The sequence below is a fragment of the Sminthopsis crassicaudata genome, chromosome 2, assembly GCF_048593235.1.
Source record: "Sminthopsis crassicaudata isolate SCR6 chromosome 2, ASM4859323v1, whole genome shotgun sequence".
In the NCBI taxonomy this organism is placed as follows: domain Eukaryota; kingdom Metazoa; phylum Chordata; class Mammalia; order Dasyuromorphia; family Dasyuridae; genus Sminthopsis; species Sminthopsis crassicaudata.
The window spans coordinates 146,323,154-146,347,661 of NC_133618.1; the positions used below are offsets into that span (position 1 = coordinate 146,323,154).

The window sequence follows — 24,508 nt, forward strand, 5'->3', positions numbered from 1 at the left end:
TACAGTTGGTAAATTCTTGAAGATGAAGGACAAGAAGTGTGGAATGAGAAGTAGGGTTGAGAGAGAAAAACAGGTCATGATCAAGTAATCTGGAGCACTCACTGTAGTAATAACAGTCATGTCAAGTCCATCCAGTCTTGTCTTTAATGTACAGATTGTTGTCAGAGGGGATCAGTTGTGCATCCCTTGGAGGTCCTCTGGCAATCTAATCCCTTTCTAGGGACTGTGGTGACTCAGGCTTATTGATTGTATAGAATGCTACTCTTTAATTTGTATTTCATAGTTATATCTACAATTATTTTTGTATGCTTTTCTCTTGGTCCATTTGAGTGTTACAGTTCTTCTTTGTAACTTGCATACATGTACTAAACCCTATATAGATTGCTTAGAAAGTATGCAGGGAAATGTGACATTCTCTGAAGTAAACAGAGCCCAAATCACTTAAAGCTTAATGATTTTAAGATCAGCATTTGAGTCACAACTAAGAGGAAGGAAGATAAGTTTTCAGCCCAGATGTCATACCTTCAAAGAACTTATGACTTCTTATCCTTTGGGGCCACTGTGCAGTTGCTTTATTGATGTGGTTATATACCCATGAAATGCCAGTAGGAGTGAAAAAGTAGTGCCCTGAAAGTGATTTTGGAAAAGCTGTGTATTTTAGAAGGGATTTTGAAATTCTTTTCCCAACAGCATTGGTATTGACTTGTTATAAGATTTTTGTACAGATAGGTCATTCTTTATTTATTCATTTAATGAATCTGTTCTTACCTAAGGATATTGTGAGAATTAGCAGTGCTTTTTCATCAGCACAGCCCCATAACGTATTTAGCTTACCTGGAATCATACTCTATCGTGTAGTGATTTCTCATTAATTCATACCACTGAAAGAGACATATGAAGTAGACTCTAAGCTACTGCTCTGAGACCAATGCCATTTCTACTAAACCATATCTAAAATAAAGGTATTCCTTTATGATGACCTCCTAGATCCCTTCTACTCATAAAATTCTTTTAGAAAAATTTCTAAAGTAGTGATAAAAGTATTTTTAACTTTACTAATTCATAAATCTGTTAATTCATAATTTGTGATAATTCTTTTAAAAATTATTTATTTTTTATTGTGGAAGAAAAAAATGGTTCATTAATCTATTGCCTCCAAATCCTTTTCTGCTGTACACTTCTAGCTGTTTAAATTTGCAACATTAGCTCTCATATTTTTAAATTGATGCAAGAGAAGGCTATGTAGATGAACTGGAAGAAGAGTAGCTCTTTGAAAATATAATTTTCTTGGTTATATTACTAAAAATAATTTTTTAAAAGTCTAGCAATAATGGAGTCTCTGCTAGTCCTAGGATCCAGTTTTGGAGGAGAATAAGGAAGGGAGAAGAGGAAGACCAATGGTGTCTGAGCTAAACAAGCTTCACTTCTGCTTGCTGGTTTCAGCAAGATCCATGGAGCCTTGGGGAAGGGGCTTTTTGGATGGCAGGAATTGTAGGAGTAGAGATTATGTTGAGTTTTTGTTTTATCAATGTAGGATGTTATCACTATAAATAATAGCCTGTTCTTCAACTTACTCTTAGAGAGTTGTTGGTGGCACTGAAAGGCTAAGTGGCTTGCCCACAGCCCTATAGCCAGTGTGAGGCAGAGGATTTGAACTCACATTTTCCTAATTCCAAGTACATTGCCTCCTTTCACAAAATAAAAGTATCTCTCTGCACAGTTCATTAGAAAGTTGATGTCAAACAGCAAAAAAAAGATGAAAAGTTTATTCCAAGTGCGTGCACACGTTTTCTCTCTCTCTCTCACTCTCTCCATATATATATGTATATATGATAATTAGATGATTTTTAGCATTGTATTCAAGGATATTATTCTCTAACATAATAAAAGCTGAGTGAAAGAGCTGGATTTTTAAAAAATAATTATCAGGTTTTAGATTGGTGTGGGATCAAGAATTTTTATTTTAGTTCTTCAGTATTTTATGTATCCAGAACCTTGGGAAAAAATGCTTTTATCATCTTTAGGGTCGATGGGAAAGTCAACAGGATATTTCCCAATCAGAACATTCCAGAGGAATGACTCCAGCTCGTCCATCTCTTTCTGGTTGTCCCCAGGATAACCATTCCCCTGAACCAGGTGAGTGCCATTTTTCCTTTCTTGATCACTGTACTCAAGGATGGCTTGGATCATATATCCAGGTTGTTAGATGGTACTGATTAGTTCATCCTTCTCTCCCTCCTTCCCTTCCTTCCAGAAATCTTTATTTTTTTAAATGTGTACTCTGTATAAAGCACTGAACTTGATATTGAAAGCAAAAAAAAAAATAGCTTAATGGCATTACATACAAAGTTTAGATTACAGTCTTTGCCCTCACAGAGTTTCCAGAGAATTCAGGGGAATTCAAACATATACTTAAATGTAAGAAGAATATTACATGATAATTTTATTAGATGCAAAGTAAAGTTCTGTATGAAGACTACAATAAATTCTTCATTGGTTCCATTCATACAGTTAGAAAATCTTTATTAAGTCGAATGTTTGACCTTACTTTTTTAAAACCTCAGAGAAAAGGATTTTCCAAGAAACTATGATAGTTTTTTTCAGTGTTCAGTTATCTCCGTAGTCTAATTTCTTCAGCTAGCACTTATGTAATTTTGTCATTTATATAGATGTAAAACAAATGGCATATTTTATCCATTTTATGAATTTTAGGTGTTGTATATTTTTTTCATTTGTAGGTTATCCTCATATTTTAACATGAATTCAGAAGTATTAATAGTCTTCAGTTTAAATTAATTTTCCTAATGAAGTAGAAGTATATAAATATACACATATGTTGTTATATGAAAGAAACACTTTTATGATAATTGATTTACAATGAAGGATATTTCATGGCCCTGCTCTAAAATCTCAGGATGAATGAAAATTATAAAGACTTAAAAGGAGACCACCAGAGGACCTATGTTTTATGAATGAGAATAGTTGAAGAAAACTTTTTAAAAATTGGCTGCATTAAGATCAGAGACTGAATAACTTTCTTCTTATTGGATAAGATCTCCCATCATGAACTTGGTGTGTAGTTTTTGGTGTCATTTAATATCTTGGCCTCAGTTATCTGCCTTAAGTGGTGTATGGAACTAAATACAAGGCAGTTGGGAAGGGAACTGAGAAATACAGCTTTGGTGTGTTTGTTGGCCAAGTGACACTGAATAAATTAACGAGAAATAGAGAACAAAGTGGTCTGCATGGGCTTGAGGACTCTTTGGGACCTTTCAATCTCTGACTTATCTTGTTTCAAGAGGCAGTGGGGAAAAAATGTCATATCTTATGTGTTTGGGTGAGTCAGTCAGACACATACATGCATGTACCGCTTTTTGGTAGCCAACTTTCCAGGCATCAGAAATATCATGTGTTAGTATTTGGAAGACTCAGAATATCCCTTTTCACTATTGAAAAACCACAGAAGGTGCATGTTATTACTCACAGATGAGTAAAACACCTCTTTGTTTAAAGTGTAAATGAACCTGACATTACTATATATATCAGAAGCAATTATGAGCACCAAAGGAATCCTATTATTTGATAGTTTTAGAGACAGATATATCAAAGGGAGGAAACCCCTTGGGTTATGTTAGAAACATCAGAAATTAGAGCCTATTGAGAGTATCTGGAAAGAATCTGCCAAAGAAAAGGGAACAGGTTGTGTCATACATATTGTACTGGTTTGATTTTTGTTTTTTCAAAGTCATCTCTTAGTGACAATCTTTCTGAGGTTATATTATTAGACCAATCACAAATGGTACTTGGCAAAGTCTCATGGAGACAGAATGCTTGTGTAATTGGTTTTGTTTTATCTATTTTTTTTTTTCTTTTTAATATTGTTGACAGGACTTGGTGGCTTAGCAGCCTCCTACTTGAATCCAGTAAAATCCTTTGTGCCACAGATGCCAAAGCTGCTTAAGTCCCTCTTTCCTGTCCGAGATGAGAAAAAGGGCAGACAGCCATCTCCTCTTGTGCATCAGGTAAAAAATAAAACAAACCCATAATATAACATTGAGCATTTCTCTGATGTCTTGTTGGCTAAATTCTGTTTCTGGTGCTGCAGTTAGAGGGATGGGGACGGATAAGGCTGGGGAAATTAAACCCAGGCTTTTAGTCATAGTGAAAGCCTGTGATCATTTTCCATCCATTCTCTTCAGAGATAAGAGAGCTGTTTAAACTTATTGATACTCTCAATCCTTTTTGCTTTTAAAAAATGCCAAGTGTGCTACTAATGTGATTTATGGTAATATCACTTAGAGCAACAATAGTAGAATTTATGAAGTGCACTTAGTGTTGTTTGCGTATTGCCAAGTGGAAAATGTAATTCTATTTTTAATTCTTGATTTCATTCCTCATATCAAACAACCTTATCCCACCACTGCTCTTCCCCTCAATCCTTATGTTGTCCTGTCCCCCACCTTGAATATTTGGTCTTTGATTTAATCTATTGCAAATGGGCACCGGTTTTATTTGTTTCTTCTAAAAATCTGTCTATCCTAGTTATTCTGACTTCAGCCAACCAAGGGATGTCACTGTACACATCCTTTGGATGTGTCAGAGAGAACAAAGATTTGGTCTTGGAGGTGAAAAAGCTTTTCTAATCAGTCAGGAAGCTTCTTGTGTCCAAAAAAGAAGGATGGGGCCCTGTTAGAAATGCAGTTTCTAACCTTATATAGGTGTGAACTCAGCAGAAAATGATAAATGAGGATTTATTTATAGTCATTCAAAAAACACATACAGTGCAAGTTCAGTTGTTGAAATAGTTCCTTTGACACCACCTTCTTCACATTCTCTGAATATTAGAGTTGCAGAATTGCAGGTGAGCTGCCAGTTTAAAGAAAACTTGTTGGAGATTGTAATTTATTCTCCAAGGCATAGAACCAACCTATGGGTTTAGATGTTGTTTTAAACCATCTCAGAATGTTTCATTTGTGATCCCCTCCCCCCCCCCGCCCCTATTCAGCATTTCCTACCAAGCGATCTTCTAACATATTGGATAGAAAAACTAGATACTCCCTATATATCAGAATGGTTGAAAACATACTCTAAACAATACTAAGCCCATAGTCCTTAAATTGCTTGCTGAAAAGAAACCTTGTCTTTGGTAATTCAGTGAATATATGGGAGGGATTTATACATTACAGGAAAGAGAAAACTCGAATTTTTGGTTTCCTTGGCTCTGTACTCCCTATGTTAACCTTTGCTATAACAACTCTGCTGCTTTTTTTTTCTTTCTCCCTCCCCCCCCCCCCCCTCCTGGGGTTAAGTGACTTGCCCAGCGTCACACAGATAGGAAGGGCTAAGTGTCTGAGACCACATTTGAACTCGGGTCCTCCTGAATTCAGGGCTGGTGCTCTATCCATGGTGTCACCTAGCTGCCCCCCCCCCTTGTTTTTCCAAAGTTAGAATAATCTGAGTTGAAAGAAAATCAGACTTTTTTTTTTTTTTTTTTTTTTTTTTAAATCATCAAATCTGGATAAGAAAGTTTAAAAAGTAACCTTAATCTTCTTGAACTGGATGGAAATTGAAAAGGATGGAACAAGTCTCTGCCTAAGAATAATTATCTGTGTTTTTGCTACTTTGGCAGTGGATAAAGAGATTATACTCTAGACTGTATTAAAAAAAAAAAAAAAATGGAGGAATTAAGACAGAACTTTGTAATTTGTCCATCTTGCCTGCCCAGGCACAGTTTAAAAAGAGGCAATACTGAAGTGTTTTAAAGAAACTTCATTGTGACCAATACTTCATGACCCCATTTGGGGTTTTCTTGGCAATGATACCAGACTGGTTTGCCATTTCCTTCTCCAACTCATTTTACAGATGATGAAATTGAGGCACACTAGGTTAAGTGACTTACCCAGGATCATGCAGCTAGTTAAGTGTCTGTGGCCAAATTTGAACTCAGGAAGATGAGACTTTCTGACTCTAGGACTGGAACTCTGTACTGTGCCATCTAGCTGCCCTTATAAGCCTAGCTTCTTAGGTTTAAACATAACTACAGAAATGAGAAAAAAAAGAAATTACTTTTTTATTTGGCTTTAAGGATGATCAGAGAATTATGTGAAAAATTAATCTTTATTAAATATCTTTAGTAATAATGTAGAAGAAGATAGAAATAGTTAAATGTACATTCAATAAAAATGTGGATTCCATGTAGGTTCTCCTTTATCCTTTATATTATTTAAATACTTGTTAGGGTTTAGAGGTTTTTTAAAATTATTATTATTTTTTAATAATACCAAAAGAATTATAAAAATTGGGTTCATATTGTACTTGTCCTTGGTTTTCCTTTTGCATTTCTACTTTACCAGTGAAAATTTAGTTCTTTATTTAATGTGATTTCCAGTAATAAAAAGAAAACAAAATGCAGCCAGCCTCTGGTGTTCTGTGTAACTGGACTACAACAAATTTCTCTAGAATAGAATTAGATTCATGTGGAAATTAAATTAGTTTTCTAAAATCTTGGTTTTCTTTCTTTCTCTTCCTTTCCTTTCCTCCCTTTCTCTTTTCCTCTCTTTCTCCCTCCCTTCATGTCTCTGTCCCTTCCTGTCTCTCTCCCTCCTTCCTTTTCATCCTTCCTTCCCTCTTTCTCTTTCTTTTTTTGTCTCAATTTTTTTATTTAAATCTAAACACAAAATAAGAAAAATAAATTAGAAAAAAGACAGAAAAGGGAAATAACCCCCCAAATAAAACATTTTCATGTACCTAGCACATCAGAGCGATTTTCAAAATATGTAAAAATAAATTTCCATTTCAAGAAAGTATATTGAGGGGCAGCTAGGTGGCGCAGTGGATAGAGCACCAGCATTGAATTCTGGAGGACCCGAGTTCAAATTTGGTCTCAGACACTTAACACTTCCTAACTGTGTGACCCTGGGCAAGTCACTTAACCCCAGGGGGCAAGTCACTTAACCCTGGGCAAGTCACTTAACCAGGGGGGGAGGGGGAAATGCTAAAGAAAGTATATTCTTGACTTTCCATCTTTTGTTTGCTTCCCTGTAGGTTATTCCTTTATTCTCTGCTGTATACTTTTATTTTATTCTTATTTTCTCTTCCTCCTCTCTTAAGCAGGATACAGTTAGGAATTGCAATGTCTGGGCTAGCTTTCTGGAGGTCTTCTGGATGGGCCCTGGTTTCGGCAGGATAGGCATCGTGAGGATGGACAAGAACAGAGTCTAAAGTCTTTATTTTCACACTCTAAATCTGTCATATCTGACCCAGCCTTGATCTTAGTGGAAGAGTGCAGGAGGCAGGAGAGACACCAGGAGGATGGTCAAAGATGGAATATTTCATTTCCAGTCCTTCTCAGCCCTTATGTACCTTAGTACAATTTCATCATTAGAGTATAGTGAATATGTGTGAACTAGAGAACCATTACACCACCATACTGAGTACTAAGCATATATGTGAACAAGAGAACCGTCATCTCATCAATTCCACTTAGTTAACACCTTGTTGTAAGTGTACTTGTTTCAAGTATACTTCTCCAGAGTTCCAGCCCTCTACAAGGAATGGGTATATTTTCTCTCTCTCCCCTTCTCCCTTTCCCCATCCCCCTCCTCACATTCACACACATACATATACACAAATATATTTACATATGTAAGCATACATCTAAAACAGTTTTAATAAGGTTGACTCTAGTTTATTAATTCTTTAAGTTTGACTTGCCTGAGATCAGTGATTACCAGTCCTATTTTTTCCCTAATGAATTGTACTCCTCATCTTTTTATAATGTTTGTGTATATCTCTAATTTCCCTTAGCTGCTAATTCTTCTACTTTAGTTCTACTCCTTAGCTTACTTTTGCTAATATTTAACTTCCCTCCAGGCATGGATCCCTCTCTTTTATTCATCCCCCAATTTTTCCCTTCCTCTTTATTCCTTTTCCATTAATTTACACACATATTCTCTCTATCATAAATCTACACAGCCTTTTTATACTCTACCTTATTCTATTGCCTCACCCTCTTTTTCCTTTATAGATTTTGGAGAATGCTATGTACTCCATGGGTGGGTGTGTGTGTGTGTGTGTGTGTGTGTGTGTGTGTGTGTGTTTGTGTGTGTGTGTGTTGTGTGTTGCTTCTTCCTTTGCATATGCACTTCATTCATGTAGCATAATTACTATTTTCACCTTTTCTTAGACAATTTTGCTTTTTAGAGACAGATTATAATCAGCTCTTTCCCAGTCTTTCTTTTGGGCTACCCAATGATTGATATCAATCATAAATAAATGGTATCTATGTCCATGTTTAAAAAAAAAAAATTGAGTCCTTAGAAATTAATCTTTTTGATATTGGCTCTTATATGTTAAATTTTCTACTAAGTTCAGTTTTAGTTGAGATAGAGTCCTGAAAACCCTCAAGTTCTTTGAATGCCCATTTTAAAAGATGTAATATTAGAGTTTTGTTGAATATATTTTTGTTTGCAGGCCTAGTTCTTTTGATTGTTAATGTATATTTTTCCAGAACTTTCAGTCTTTTGTTTTGGCTACTGTTTTTTGTTTGTATCTTCGAGAATTTTCTCTTTGATCTGGGAGTTTTGAAATTTAGAGGTAATGTTTCTGTGTTTTCTATGCAAGATCTCTTTGAAGTGGTGATCTGATTGTTGGATTTTTTATTTATTTTATTTCTACTTTCCCCTCCTGCTCTACCATTCCCAAACAATTTTCTTTTATTATTTCTTGCATCATTATGCCAAGGTAATCCAGTTATTCTTCTATATTCTCTTCTTGATCAGTTCTCCTGATCTGCTGTTTTTCTTAAAAGATGTTTCACATTCTATTCTATTATTTCATTTTTTAATATATTTTTATATATATTTTGTTATTTCTTATAGCTTTATATAGCCAATTCTAATTTTCAAAGAATTATTTTCTTCTTTAAGACTCTAACTTTTATTTATTTATTTGTTTATTTTAGCTTAGTTTTTCCTTAAACTTTCATTGGTTTTTGAAGTCTTTTTTGAGTTCTTCTATAAATTCTTTCTGGACAGGTAGCCATTTAATATTACTCTTTGTGGTAGAAGATGCTTTCCCCCCCCCCCAAGTCAATTGGGGTTAAGTGACTTACCCAGGATCACACAGCCAAGAAGTGTTAAATGTCTGAGGCCACACTTGAACTCAGGTCCTCCTGACTTCAGGGCTGGTGCTCTATCCACTGAGCCACCTGGCTGCCCCCCCCCTTTTTTTTTTTTAACTTCAGTGTCTTCCTTTGAAGATGATTCCTGGTCTTCTCTATTCCCAGAATAAGTTTCTGGGAGTGGGTTCTTCTTTTCCAGTTCATTTTTCCTATGAGAGAACTATATAGCGTGAGTTCCTCTAATAAGGGTGAGGAGATGGGGCTTCTGGCTTCACCTCAGCTCTTCCCTCTGACCTGGAACCCCTTTTGCAGGTACCCATAGCCTGTAGCCTCCCTGCCCCACTGCTCTTCACTCCCAGGTGTACTGACTCCTTTTTGCATCTGCAGCACAGCTGGACCTGGGAATCCTAGTTAGTAGAAGTTCCCTCTGTTCCTTTCTTCCTCCCTTCCTCCATACATTTAAGGCAAGTCATTATGATAATCCTTAAATATACCTGTTTGTTTTTCATATTTAAATGTTTCCCTTGGTTTCTGGTTTTGTTACTGCCTTGAGAGAACTTTTTGCTGTGCTACCCTCCAACTTCATTTCTTAGTTTAAAAAAAAGAGGGAGATGTTTCCATTAAAATCCTCATCCCTAGTTTCTCTGATTTTCCCCTATTCACAATAGTTCAATACAGGTACAGGCAGTTCAGTCCAATTTGAGTTGAAAAATTATCTAATAAGAGGGTCTGTAATATAGCATGGCACATGGCAGGGAAACAATAATATTCCGTTACCTTCATGTAACATAACTTATTCAGCCATCCTCCAACTGATGAGTATCCACTCAGATTCCAGTTTCTTGTTACTATAAAGTGGCTACAATTTCCCTCCTTTAAGATCTCTTTGGGATTTAGGTCTAGGAGAGACACTGCCGGATCAAAGGATATGCAGTTTGATAGCCCTTTGGAAGATAAAAAGATGCCTGTCTGAAATTCAGATATGCTGCATCTTCCATATTCATCTGTCTAGTATCCTATTCAAAAAAATTAAATTGCCTTTAAGTGTTCCTAGGCATATTGAAGCATATATATTTTTAAACTTTTTTTTATTTGTGTTTTCTTTTGCATCATAGCTAAATATGCTTTGCATGACTTAACATGTATAATTGATGTCAAATTGTTTGCCTTCTTGAGAGAAAAGAGAGGAAGCAAAGAGAATTTGGAATTCAAAATTTTAAAGAATGATTATTAAAATTTATTTTACATGTAATTGGGAAATATTTAATTTTATTTAATATTAGTTCATAGTGCTCACAAATTTTACTTTCAAAGCATGCAGATATTCTGTGAATTGTTTCAATTTTAATTCAGTTTCTTTAAGCCTCTGATTGCAGTACACATATTAATTTACATGAATAGTCAGAGAAAATATTTGATAATATTTAAACTCAAGCCAGAAAATAGAAATGGACTGGGGGGGGCATTAAGTACCTATTATGTGCCAGATGATCTGGTAAAAGCTAGAGATAAAAATATAATAGAAAAGAAATAATTTTTGCCCCTAGTAAGGTTAGGTTTTCCTAGATAGGAGGAAGAGATATTAAAAAAATGTTTTAAAAATTCAGTTCAGTAAAGGAAAAGGAAGGAGGGAGAGACTACCAATAACTTGAAAGTAGAAAAGGTTTTATGGAGGAAATAGCACAGAAATTGAGCCTTGGACTAAGGTGAAGATTCTGAAGAGCACACCATCTCCTTTCCTTCTTTTCCTCAGAAAGCAAACTGGCTAGTAGATAAGATCCAGAATTGAGACCCTCAAGAGTCTTTGATTTCTTGCCATCTCTTCACTATCTTTTTTAAAAATAATTTTTATCAATATCTCCTCATTTGAACGTCTTAATTTTCCTAGGTAACCCCATCCCAGAGAGCCATCCTGTATAACAAATAATATTTTTTAAAAGAAGAAACAAAATTACCAAAAGTGATAAAAACAGAAAAATTCTGAAAACAAATGCAATGTGTATCATCTGTGGGCCTATGGAACTATGTATGTTCTTTTGGTTCTGCTTACTTCATTGTACTAATTCATGTAGATCATTCAATATTGTTCAATATTCATCATTTCTTAGAGCACAATAGTTTTCCATTGTGTTTACATATTACAATTTGTTTAGTCATTGCCCACTTGATGAACTTTTACCTTGTTTCCAATTCTTGACTATCAGAAAAAGTACAGGTATAAATATTTAGAACACATGGGGATTATCTTCTCAGTTACTTCCTTTGAGTATAAACCCAATAATGGAGGCTATAGTTCAAGGGTGTGGGCATTTTGTCCTGACATTTTTTATTTGCGTCCTTCCAAATTGCTTTCCAAAATGGTTATGCCATTTCATAGCTCTACCAACAATGTGTTAATATGCCAATTATTCTACAGTTCATCCAACATTAATTGTTGATTTTTTGGGGTCATTTTTATTGCTTTGCATAATATGAGGTAAAACCTCAGGATTGTTTTGACTTGCATTTCTCTTGTTATTAGTGAAATGGAACATTTTTTCATGTAGTTGTGAATATTAAAAAATTTTTCTTTTGAGAACTATTTGTTCAAATACTTTGTTAGGGAATGGCTATTAATCATATATATTTATTAATTGTTGATATATATTGCATGCGCTGCTTACTTTAATTAATGTTGTCTGTGTAACTTTAAAACTTCAGATAATCAGGGTTATCATTTTTATCTTTTGCAATTGCCTCTACCTCTGCTTGTTAAGAATACAAGAATACATTTCTTACTCATAGCTGTGAAAGATATATATTTATCTTCAATTTTTAAAAATTTTGTGATCTCTATTAGTAAGGTTGCATATGGTATAATGTATTAATTTAAACCTAATTTCTGCCAGACTATTTTTCAGTTTTACAAGAAATTCTTAGCAAATAAGAATTTTCCTATGTAATTTATGTTTTACATTTTATAAAATTCTGAGTTATAGTGAGGTCCTGTTGTTTTTTATTCTCTCTTGTCTAGTCTGTTCCACTGATCTTTCTGTTTTTTAACCATTGCTGAAATATTTTGATGACTACTATCTTATGAGGTCTTCTTTTCATCATCTCCCTTGGTACTCTAAACCTTTTTCTAATGAATTTTGCATAAAATTCTGTCCTCTTGTTAATTTGATTGCTATGACACTAAAAATATAAATTGGTCCTTTTAATTTTATTTGGGACAATCTAGCATTAAGCATTGAATATTTCTCCAGATATTGAACTTGTATTTTCTTTCTTTAAAGAACACTTTGTAATTGAATCTAAGTGGTTTTTTCTATATGGTATGTTGAGCCTCAGATAATTTATTCATTTGGTAGTTATTCACAATTGAATTGCTCCATTACTTCATGCATTTTATTATTACAATCCTCATTGTTGAGGATTTTTTTTTTTTTTTAGCCTATCAAGTTGCAAAAGCTATTTCAATTAATATCTTTGTTCATTCCTTAGGATTTTTCAAGTAAGCTATCATTTCAGTAAATATAGATAGTTTTATCTCTTTACTTTTCTTTAAACATCACATTTCTTTCTCTTATTGTTACTGTTTAGCATTTCCAGAACTATATCAAAGAATAGTGGAGAGAGCGGGAATCTTTGCTTTACTGTTTGTCTTGTGTTTTCTGGAAAAGGTTTTAGTTTATTTAGCATCATAATGCATATGATGCTTGGTTTTTATTATAGATAGATGCTTTTCTGTTATTTCTTTATCCCTTTATTCCTATCTGTTGTAGGGTTTTTTAGTATAAAACAGTGTTGTATTTAATCAGAGATTTTTTTTCTGTATCTTGAGATGATCTTATAGTTTTAGATGATTTGGTTTTTCATATGACTAATTATGTTCATTGTTTGCCTAAACCCAAACCATTTTATAGAGCAAATGTGTATCCAAAAAAGCAGGAATGGAAATTGTGCTGACAAAGCAAAAGCAAATATTTTTTTAAAAAAAGGACAAATAAGAAAAGTATATTAAGTTAGAAGGATCCTTAAACAGCAAACCAATATTAGTAATAAACAAATGCCTTAGTGACTAAATTTATAAAGGAAACATGACATAAGCTACAAGAAAACTCTTAGTTTTGGATAAATATTACATAAAGGCAAAAAAAAAAAAAGGAAAATATGGTATTTAACAAATTGCTAGAGAAAATAAGAGTTTAAAAACTTATAGATCTTCTAAGTGAGACAACAGAAGAATATTTATAGTTCCCAGAAATACATATTTCTCATATGAAAATTTTACAAAAAATAACCATCTTGCAGGCACAAAGATAATTGCAAACAAATATAGAATGAAAGAAATAGTTAATACATCCTTTATAGACCATAATGCATTAAAAGTAGCAATGTTTTAAGCAGTGGTCCAAGTGAAGACTTTACAGTGGTCAAAAAAAAAAAAAACCCACAACAGAGAAGCAATTAATAATTATGTTAAAGAAAATGATAATAAATGAAGTAACATACCAAAATCTCTGAAATACAGCCAAAGCAATCCTCAAGGGAAAAAACTATCTCTACAAACATAAATTGAGAAAATAGAAAAAAATAAAGATTAATGAATTTTTTTAAATTAGAAAGCCATCAAATAAGCAAACCTAAAATTAGAGGGGAAACAGATAAAGTGAAAACAGCAACAATAAAATTTCTGTAGAAAAGATAAATAAAACTAAAAGCTGGTTCTTTGAAAACGCTAATAAAATCAATAAACCCTTAGTTAATTTGATTAAAAAGAAAAGAGTGGAAAATCAAATGAATAAAATAAAAAGTTAACGACATGAAATCACAGCAAAATCAGAAGAATTAAAAAGAATAATTATTACATAGGCAGTTATTTGCTAACAGAAGTGAGAGCACAAAAGAATCTCTTCAGAGATAAAATCTTTAAAATATTTAAAGACCAAATAGAGATCTTAAGTAATCCAGTCTCAGAAGAGGAAATGAATCTAGCTGCATAAGAGCTATTAACAGAAAAGAAAACAAGCAAACAACTCCTGGTCCTGATAAATCCAAGAGAACTCTATCAAGTTTTGTGTCCTTAGTACCCATATTTCACAAATGATTCTCAGAAATTAAGAAAGAAAGCGTATTGCTAGAGTCCTTTTGTGTAGTCCTAATGCCTAAACTGGGGAAAGATAAGCACAGAAAGGAAACTATGGGACTCAGAAACTGTTCACAAAATCATTCATTATGACCAAGTGGGTTTTATACCAGGGATTAACAGGTGTTCCTTGAGATAGCCCAGGCAATAAAATTCTAGACAGCCAAGGGGTTGGTAATTTAGATAACGTTTTATTACTGGCTGGGACCAGGGTGGACTCAGAGTTCCCTCCTGAGCAGAAGTAGGGACAGGTTTATAAGCACTCTGGTTCAGTCCTTTGGTTACAATTGATGTTAAACAGTGACTCGACTTTCCACTTATGGGTTAAAGATAGGGGGCTTACAATGGCAGATGTTTGACATAGATTATTTTGAGAGAGATCAGAGTTATTGAACATAGTCAGGCAATCATCCTTATGGAACAGATATTCCTCATTGTGGATCAAGCACTTTTGAAGTGCAAAATACCTCCTTTGATCTAGCTTGAGCAAACATTTCTCTGTGAGCCCAAGGCCCTTTGACCTAAAACTGAGGGAGGGGAAGGGAGGCCAATCTTTTGTTCATTTCATTCCCCCCTTTTCATGTTCATAGTTGTGACTCATCTGAGGCCAATGGGGAATAAGTCATCTTGAGGGTGAAAAGTTTCAGGGTCTGTATGCGATCCTCACTCCCTTCACTTCACCTAGGTCAGCCTCTTCAGCTTACCTGATCTCTCACAGCCAGCCTGGCCTTCCCAGCCTGTTCTCCAGAACTCCCCCATGTGTGTTCCCAGCACAGGTTTGTCCTCCGGGACTGTTCAGCCAGCTTCTCACCCTGATATCTTCACATCCTGGGGCTGATCAATGTTCCTTGTCCAATGTTACACGTCGACATTCCAGCCAAAATCACTCACTTGCTGCCATGTTTTTAATACTTATTGTTACTCCCATTTCCAGGTCTTGGCCATTGCTCTTGGCAGTTCTCTCTATATAACTAACTTCCTCTTAGTATCTCCAGCTTTTTCCTGGGCTTAGTTTTCCTGCCATCTCCTACAAAAGCCTTTCTGCTACTCAAGTTCTTTGTGCTCCCTGCCTCCAGAAATACTTTGTATTTATTGTATTTGTTTTGCTACTTAACTATATGTGTCTTGTGGTGTTCTCCTTCCCTTTTCTCCCTTCCCCCCCAAAAAAAAACCAGTATTGATGAGATCTAGATAAGGGGTACCTAAGTGAAATTAGGGTTAATTGAGGTCTAGTGGCAGGTTTGGGGTATAAGAAGTCAAATGGAGCTCCCCTGTAACCCCTCTGGATTCGGGGCAAAGATACAGAGTTAAATTAGGTCTAGTGGTGGCACAAGAGTCCCCTGTAAAGGAATTTACAGGCCCGAAAACCTAGATTGATAAAAGAGGTTTATTATGGGGTTTGGAAGTAAGGATAAAGTCTGGTTAGTAAAAGGAGTTAGATAAAGAGAGAAATACATCAGAAGGTCCGGTGGACAGAGAGTCTATGATGCAAAGCATGGTGCCAGCATGTTTCAACCCTCTGCAAAGAGATGATTCCAGCTTGGCTCTTTTATTTGGTTAAAGGGGCCTATGGGTAGAGTCCCAGGTTGGTTCCTTGCTGGGTTTCATCGAGGGCTAGAATTTGCTAGGTAGGGGTTGGGAAACCTGAGCAGATCATTAGAATGGGGGCTGGGACAGCCCAAGTTAGCTCAGATCCCATAGGGGCTGGGAGAGCCTGAATATCTCCCACTGCATTTGAAAAGGATGCGTTTGATCAGGACTTGTGAATCAAAGGTCAGTCATGGAGGTTGGGAATCAGTAAGGAATCTTAAAGCCCGAATCATTATGATGGGGGATGCCTTGACAGGGATCCAGCTTCTCCTCATTAATGGCCTGCCTGAGGAGGCTAGGTTAGGGCTCCCATTTCTTTCTGGGGATGGTTTGAACCAGGGAGAGACTGAAGTCCCCTTCAGCTCTGAAATTCTGTGGCTCTTGGTAGTCCTTGAAGAAAGAGTCAGTAGATTCTAGGAAGGGGAAGAGGAGGGTACAGAAATAATGGATGGGCCAGACTCTTCAGGAGAATGGGAAGGCATGGGGTTAAGCACCCAGAGAAGAGTGACCCTTTTTAAGAAGAAGGGGCTTCCTCCTCCTAGACAGGGTGAAAATATGGAGGGCTTTTGAGTCAAGGAGTAGGGGACAAACAATAAAATCTCAAAACAACCTTTCTTTTCTCATTTTAACAGCAGGCAAGGACATCTGCCGAAAAGCAAAATAGGTTGAGGAAGCAATTGAGAACTTGAATAGCAAAGAGAAGTTTTGGAACAGTATTTCAGAGAGGAGAATAAGGTGATTTGGAGGGGGAGAGTCGCTTGAGGCATTGCAACCAAATTAATGTGTAACAATGGTCTCTTTTGCCTTCTTCAATCCCTATAATTCTCCATCTTTTTTAATCCCTTTCTGCCCACATATGATGAAACAATTTAAAATCATTTCCTCATTCTGTTTTAGTAATTCATTTTTGGTAATCTAAACAAAAATATCCTCCTGAAACAAAGTCACAGTATTCAACAAACTAAGACAGAATCCTATCTGCACTTAAGATTCTGCATTTCCTCTTGCATATGTCGGTACTAGAAATACATTGACAAATTGGAATGATTTCAGAGGAGAAAACATCAAAACATGATTTATGAGGAAGGATTAAAGGAGCTACTTATAGTTTAGCCAAACAATGACTAAGGAAACTGACTCTACAAGAGGTGTAAACACTAAAGGGACTGATGGATTGTTTAAAGATGCCTCAGCTAAGAGAGATGGGATAAAAATCAACAAAGAAACATTTAAACTGGGAATAAGAAAAATAATTTACATAGCAGAGTATTTCTCCTGGGGGGAAAAATAGTGGCATTCTTCTCATTTCTCTCAGCGCTCTAGGATCTTAACAATATAGGATTATCTTTATTTTCTCAGAGCTTTTAAATTAGTAGAATGAATTTTCCCCTCATACCTCCTCTTTTCATTGCTCAGTCAGAAGGAAACCTGAAATTGTGTGATGAGAAGCCCTGACATTTGCAGACAAAGTACATATAATTTCCTCTGCCATACACTTAGATATACTCAGGCTGCAATGAAAAGATTGATGCTTGTTAACTTGGCACTTTGGAATCAGCAGGTTCTTGGATTCACAAACTTATTTTCTTGGTGTAATACCACAGTTCTATAGGTCTGATGGAATTGTAAAGATGAATGGAAACCGTTTTGTGTACAGCAGCATTTTGAGAGCTTTTTCTGAAGACTTGAAAAAGAAAAAAAGACCTGTAATTTTTTGGGTTTGCATCGGCAAAGATAAAGGCTCATATGCAGTTTTGTTGTCTTAAGAAAAACCTTCCTCTACTATGTATGTGTGATTGTGTTGTTCTGTAATCAATTTCTGTCTGAGCTCCAGAAATGCAGACACTACTGAAGGAGGTGGCAGCTGACAAAATTGCTGTCTTTGACCTTCTGATACAAGTTTAGTAACTAATCTGGAAAATAATGAACTGCAATTAATGAAATCTGTACTCGTATTCAAGTATGTTTTTCAGACAGCACATAAAATAATTGAAGGAACTTCCTGCTCTCTAATTAGTTAGATTGAATTAATTTGGCATAATAGCTTTTTTTTTTTTTTTTTTTTCATGTATCTAGAAGTTAGTTTTCAGATGAAGCTATTTATGTACTCCAAAGTTAAGGACTTCAAGTGGCCTATCAGTTCTGGTGCCTTAAATAATTAATAGCTATATTTGATTTATGCCGTAAAAAGAAGCATTATCACACTTTCTTCTAGTATGATTTAGGCCTTGTCTCTTCAACTTTCCTTTTTTGTGAAAAATAAAATTGTTATACTAGAAACATTGATTATTCTTCCACCCACCCATCCTTCCTAAATTTAGCTTGAGGTGATGGCAGCTGAGTATGATGGCTGTCCCATCTGTATCAATTAAGTATGAGTTTGTATAATTATTTCCTTTCCCATCTCATCATAGTCTTAGTTTTCATTGTAATATGGAAGTGCTCTCTCTGTCTCCCTTACAGACTTGCTCCTTAGATTAAGGACTGAAAGTGGCAATTCTTCCTTGATCTAAGGTTTTAAGTTCTACTAAGTTCAAGAGCTGTGGAAATTGAATGAACCATATCAACTCCATTTTGTGACTTGGTTCTGGATCTAACCCAGTTCAATTATGGGTTTAGTCCAGTTTTTGTCTTGTGAGAAAATTTTATTCACTTGTGGAATTATGAGAAAATCTCATTGCAATATTGGAATCTAGCCTTGCATGACTGGGAAGCTGGACCACCTCTATTGTTTATGACCATGCTTACTCTTTACCCTGCTTACTATCTGTAGAGAAATCTTCTCTTTGTTTTAGCACTCTAGTATTATAATTTATTGCTGTCTGGTTTTGATTCAGAATTGTAGAGAAATTACAAAGGCAGAGAATTCAGATGACAAGTTGTCTTTGATCTTTTGATTTAACTTTATAACTAATCCACAAAATAAGGTACTCTAATTAACAAAACCCACCCAGACAAGAAAATTTGTGACATGTAGAATATAACAAAGATTTGAGCTCAGCAACAATTCCACTTTAGTAACTGACATCATATACTTTTTACTTTGAAGCCTTATTTTTCATATTTGAGATTACAAGCATTTTGCACTTCAAATAAACTCACTTTAGTTCATTTTTCATGAATGCTACAGGAAGAAGTGTACATCCGTTCCTTTTGTGTGCAATGAGTATAATAATTGTCTTCCCTTATCTTTCCTGAACATCTTTTACAAATCATTTTTTCAATCCATTTTTAGCAAAAATAATTATGTAAAAAAGAGATTTAAGGTTCAGAAAATAATCAGAAACTCATCCCTTCCCTAACAACTATCAAAAATCACCTTTTTAAAGAAAAAAGATAATTTTCTATTACAAATGCTAGAATAAATTAAACTATCTCATGTGTTCCATGTTGCCCATTCATTGCTTGAAATCTAAAGCCCATCTGATATATATATATATTCAAATAGTTTAGTCGTTTAGTCCTGTCAGACTCTTTGTAATCCCATTTGTTGTTTTCTTGGCAGACATACTGGAATGGTTTGCCACTCCTTCTCCAGATTATTTTACTTCTCTAATGAAGAACTGAGGCAAACTGGGATAAATGGCTTGCCCAAGATCACACAGCTAATAATTGAGTTCAGATTTGAATTCAGGAAGATGAGTGTTACTAGTCAAAACCCATGCTCTATCCATTGTGCCACCTGGCTGCCCCATGTATTCAAAATGGGCCACTAACTATTAAAATTGCTCATTTGTTGACAGAAGAAATAATTTAGATGTCCTCAGGCTGTCATGAAAAGATTAATATTTGTTAACTTGGCTCTTTGGAATCAACAGGTTCTTGGATTCACATATTTATTTTTCTTGGTAAACAGTTTCTGTGGTAAAAGATACTCATCCCTTAAAACTAGAACCATTCCCAATAAGATCAGGGAGGAAATAACCTAAAACTATATTATAAAGCAGTGGTTATCAAAACCATTGGGTACTAGCTAAGAAAGAGAATTTGATCAGTGGAATAAGTTCAGTTCACAGGACAAAATCGTCAGTGGCTATAGTAATCTAGTGTTTGATAAACCCAAAGACCCCAATTTTTGGGATAGGAACTCATTACTTGATGACAACTGCTGGGAAAATTGGAAAAACACATAGAGAATTGATTCAAATTTATACTAATACAAGCCATTCTCCAATTGATAAAATAGTTTAAAAATATGAATAATTTTCAGATGAAATTATGTCTAGTCATATGACAAAATGCTCTAAATCACTTTTGATTAGAGAAATGCAAATTAAGACACTCTGAGGTACCATTATACACATCTCAGATTTGGAAGGGATATGAGAATACTGGGACAGTAATGCGTTGGTGGAGTTGTGAAGTGATCCGATCATTCTGGGGAGCAATTTGGAACTGTGCTCAAAAACTTATCAACCTATGTATACCCTTTGATCCAGTCATGTCTCTAGTGGGCTTATATCCCAAAGAGAGCTTAAAGGAGGGACAGGGACACACATGTGCAAAAATGTTTGTGGCAGCCCTTTTTGTGGTGGCCAGAAACTAGAAACTGAGTGGATGTCCATCAATTGGAGAATGGCTGGATAAATTGTAATATGTAAATATTATGGAATATTATTGTTCTGTAAGAAACGATCAGAAGGATGATTTCAGAAAGGCCTGGAGAGACTTACATGAACTGATGCTGAGTGAAATGAACAGAACCAGGAGATCATTGTACATGGCAACAAGAAGATTATGTGGTTATCAACTGAGATGGACTTGGCTCTTTTCAACAATGAAGTGATTCAGGGCATTCCAATAGAGAAGACTATGGGAATTGAATGTGGATCACAACATACCTTTATCTTTGTTGTTGTTATTGTTTGCTTTGTTTTCTCACTTTTTCCTTTTTTGTTCCGATTTTTCTTGTGCAGCATGATAAATGTGGAAATATGTTTAGGAGAATTGCATGTTTCATCTATATTGGATTAGTTGCTCTTTAAAAGGGGGAGGAAGGAGAGAGAAAAATAAGGAACCACAAGGTTTTCCAAGGGTGAATGTTGAAAACAATTTTTGCATATTTTTTGGGGGGGGGAAAGCTATTATAAAAATAAATAAATTTAGATCAAAAACAGCTATTGATTTTTTTTTCAAAAAGTAGAATCTGCCAAGCTATTCCAGAAAATTCTACTGATAGTTACCCTGGAAATTGAAAAGGCTTTATAAGTAGATAGTATTAACTTTTTAGGGGTTAACTGCTTGAAGAAGAGGGCATATTGTTGAACTTTATTAAGCTGTGTCCACCTTATCTCTTTCTCTCTTTTTTTGGTCATTTCTGAAGTGTTGATAGCTTACTGTGTACAAAGCTTAACAGATATTTGTGGAGTGTATGAATGAAAAATAAGTTAGTTTTTCCAAGAGGTTATGGCTTTCATGTATTTGCAAGAGGCACTGGTGAACTAGGAGGCCCAGACTTTTTTTTTTTTTTTTTTTTTTAAATAACTCAGTTCAATTCATTTTAGCATTTCTGGTATGTTGTGGGGATAGAAATACAAACCTCATTGCTGCAGAAGGTAGTACCTGTTCTGGGCCTTGCCTCTAATGAGAGCTGTGTGTTGTTTTAAAAACAAGATCTTGCCTTTAAGCAGAGTTATAACTAGGGTAACTGGGCTAGCAGAATACTAGAATACTATCTTAGCAGGTGGACATGGGAGATAGACCATATTTTTTTTCTTCCCAAGATGGAAGGTGGCAGTAGTGATGGTGGGAAACAATGTTACTTACTGTCTAAAGAAGCCCAGGAATCTCCCTCTCATGACTCAGAAACAATGGTGTTCCAAAGTTTTCAGAGTTATTTTCCAGGTTTCCAGGTTCCGGGGTTATTTTAGAGGAGACAATAGAGTTCATTTTATGGATGACTAAACATGATTTAAAAGAAGTTTGCAAAGTGGTCTTGTTATTTTAACAAACTGAAAATGTGTGGCTTCCAAAAGCTGTGCTCCTATCCAAATCTAGAATGGGACTCCTCATTTCCTCTAGCCATCTTCTTTTATCTATAAGTTTGGCTTCTTCTCTTACTGTCTTCCTTTTTAATCATTCAAAGAATCCCCTTCTTTCCTCTCTGTGGCTCAGACCTAGCCAAAAAGATGTGGGTCAAAAAAGGAGGTTGGTATTGTCAGGTACTTACTTGTAGTTTAACTGGAAAATTCTTCATCCAGAGTCGTCATTAGCAGTTACATTGGGCTCTATATTCAGCAAAGGGATGGTATCAGTCTATGCTGGTTTAAATAGCATATTCAGTTTACATCATTAGCTATTAAAGTATTAAAAGTTTTATATAATGTATCTTCTCACATTGTCATCATGGATTGCTTCTCTCTCTACCCTGCTTTGCTTCCCCATCTCCCCTGGACGTTAGAAGGTCTCATTTAAAGGAATTGTGATGTAGTTGAAATATGCATATGTATTTATACACATACATACATATGTACATGAGTGTGTATGTATGTATGTGTATATATGGAGAGAGAGAGAGCTTTCTCTGAGCATATTCTAACTTAGTTAACCTTTTCTCTCTGGCAATGGATGCTCCCCACAGACAAGCACATTTTACTCAGTCTTTTGCTATTATTTCCCATCTCATTCATCAGCCTGCAGTCTTGTCATTACCTTTCCTGGGTCATTTTCAGTTCGGCTCAGGAAACAGTATGTCCTAATGAATAGCATGATCAACCAACCCACTGGAATCTGATTTGCTTCCTATGTGTGACACTGATACTTTATATGTGCTCTCTGAGGTCAGGAAAGCCCAAGTTCAAATTCAACCTCAGACCTTTCCTAGCTGTTTAACTCCAGGCAAGTCCCTCAGCCCCTGTTTCCCTCGATTTCCTCACCTATAAATGTTAGGATAATGAGAACTCTACCTCCCAATATTAATTTGAGAGATATTTGTAAAACATCCTGCAAACCTTAAATGTCTGCATTGGCATGCATCTTAGAGATTTATGGTTGTGAAGTGCTTTGCAATAATCTTTTTTTTTTTTTTTTTTTTTTTTTTGAATAGTTATCAGATGTGGTACAAAGATTGGTGAGCAGAGTACCTGAAATATGCTGACTTCCTGGAATAAGAGTCCCCAAAACAAACAGAAAACCCACTATGAAAAAGAAATAGCCCTTGCTTTTGGCCTCAGGATCTTGTATTCCCACGGCACTTCCATTGCATATTCTTTATACATCCGTGGATACATTGCCAATCTTCCTGGAGCTTCTGTAAAGACTAGCCGGCCTCTGACTGGTCCTATGAAGGCCAGAGTACTCCTGGTCCATGGGACCCAAGGCAAATGTCTCTGGCCTGAGGAGGGGGGGCACAGTAGGAGATGGAGTGTGCAGTCAGAGTGATGATGAAAACAGCACTAAGTGTTTGACAAAAAGAGCTCTTGTTTAAGAGCGATGAGCAGCATATCAAAGATTTTATTTTAATGATTTAGGTTTTAGTTATTTCCTTTTCAAGGATTGTTGCTAAAGAAATAACTGATTGCTGGTTGCACAAAACAGATGCAGTGTTTCTCTCATTTGGGAAAGCATCTTGATAAGTGATTGCATCATTTGATTTTTGCTTCTGCTATCAAAGAAATAGGCAGTCGAGATGTGTGGAATAATGTAAAGGTTGTATGTATTAGCCTTTGGCTAATATGGCAGAGGGGGGAGATGAGGCTGCAAAGGGCAGGTGGCAGTGTCAAGGTGTGAAGGGCCCTTGAGAGATTTTGGTCATGTTGGCCTTTGCTTTCTTGCATAATCCAGATTGAGTTATTTTGTAGGCAACTGAAGATGTTGGATTGGAGCCCCAGGAGAGAAGAAAGGTGTGCAAACTGGAAAGTCTTTTAATTGTCCAGTTCTTAGTGTAATAGATCTACAGCCAAAAGGAGCCTCGGGTCATCCATTCCAGCTCCCTTATATAGATGCTCTGGTGGAGGCCAAGAGAGTCATAGGGACCTCTTTAAGGTCATACTGGTATTGAGTAGCTGAACCAGTCCACCAACCCAGATGCAGCACTTAAATGACTATACTAGGATGTCTCTCCAAACCGAAATTCTCATTTCAGAGTTATCGCTCACTTGACCCCTTTCACTTGTGCAATATTGTCCGTCACTCCCCAGTTTCTCCCATCTCTCCTTTTCTCTCTGGCCTCATCCTTAATTTAGGACCTTACTATCTAATAGAATCCCAGTTGAAGGAGCTGCCTTCATTCTGTTACCTGTCCCTAGTCTTTATTATAAACTTCATCAGCAACTAATTTCCCTAAAACATACTTCATATAATACTATCTAGAAACTCCTCCTACCTTGCGATCCCCTCAATATCAAGTCAAAACCCATCCCCCAGGCACTTAAGGCAATCTTGTTTTACATTATTCCCCAACATTAGCCCCCTGACTCCAGTGAAATCAGTCTTTTACCAAAATATCCCTAAAATATTCCTGCCTCTGATCATTTCCTTTTTATCATTCCATTCAAGTCTCCCAGATGCTTTCCCTGAGTACCCCAGGACCCAGGAGCTCTCCTTCTTTCAAACTCCTATAGTTTTTGGTAGCACTTTTGAACTGTGCATATGTTACTTCTTGCTCTGTTGCATTTTTATCTTCCTTTGTATGGGCTTTGAGGACAGGGTCCTTTTACCTATTGGTGTTC

At 35.8% G+C, this 24,508-nt stretch overlaps 1 protein-coding gene across 1 annotated transcript in view; it reads left to right on the top strand.

Annotated features, from left to right (window-relative positions):
• Positions 1-24,508, top strand: part of KIF13B (kinesin family member 13B) — a 246,319-nt gene that overhangs the window by 208,919 nt on the left and 12,892 nt on the right. The window contains 2 exon segments of the mRNA XM_074287554.1: positions 2,025-2,136; positions 3,889-4,022. Of these exon segments, the coding sequence (XP_074143655.1) occupies positions 2,025-2,136; positions 3,889-4,022 (246 nt within the window).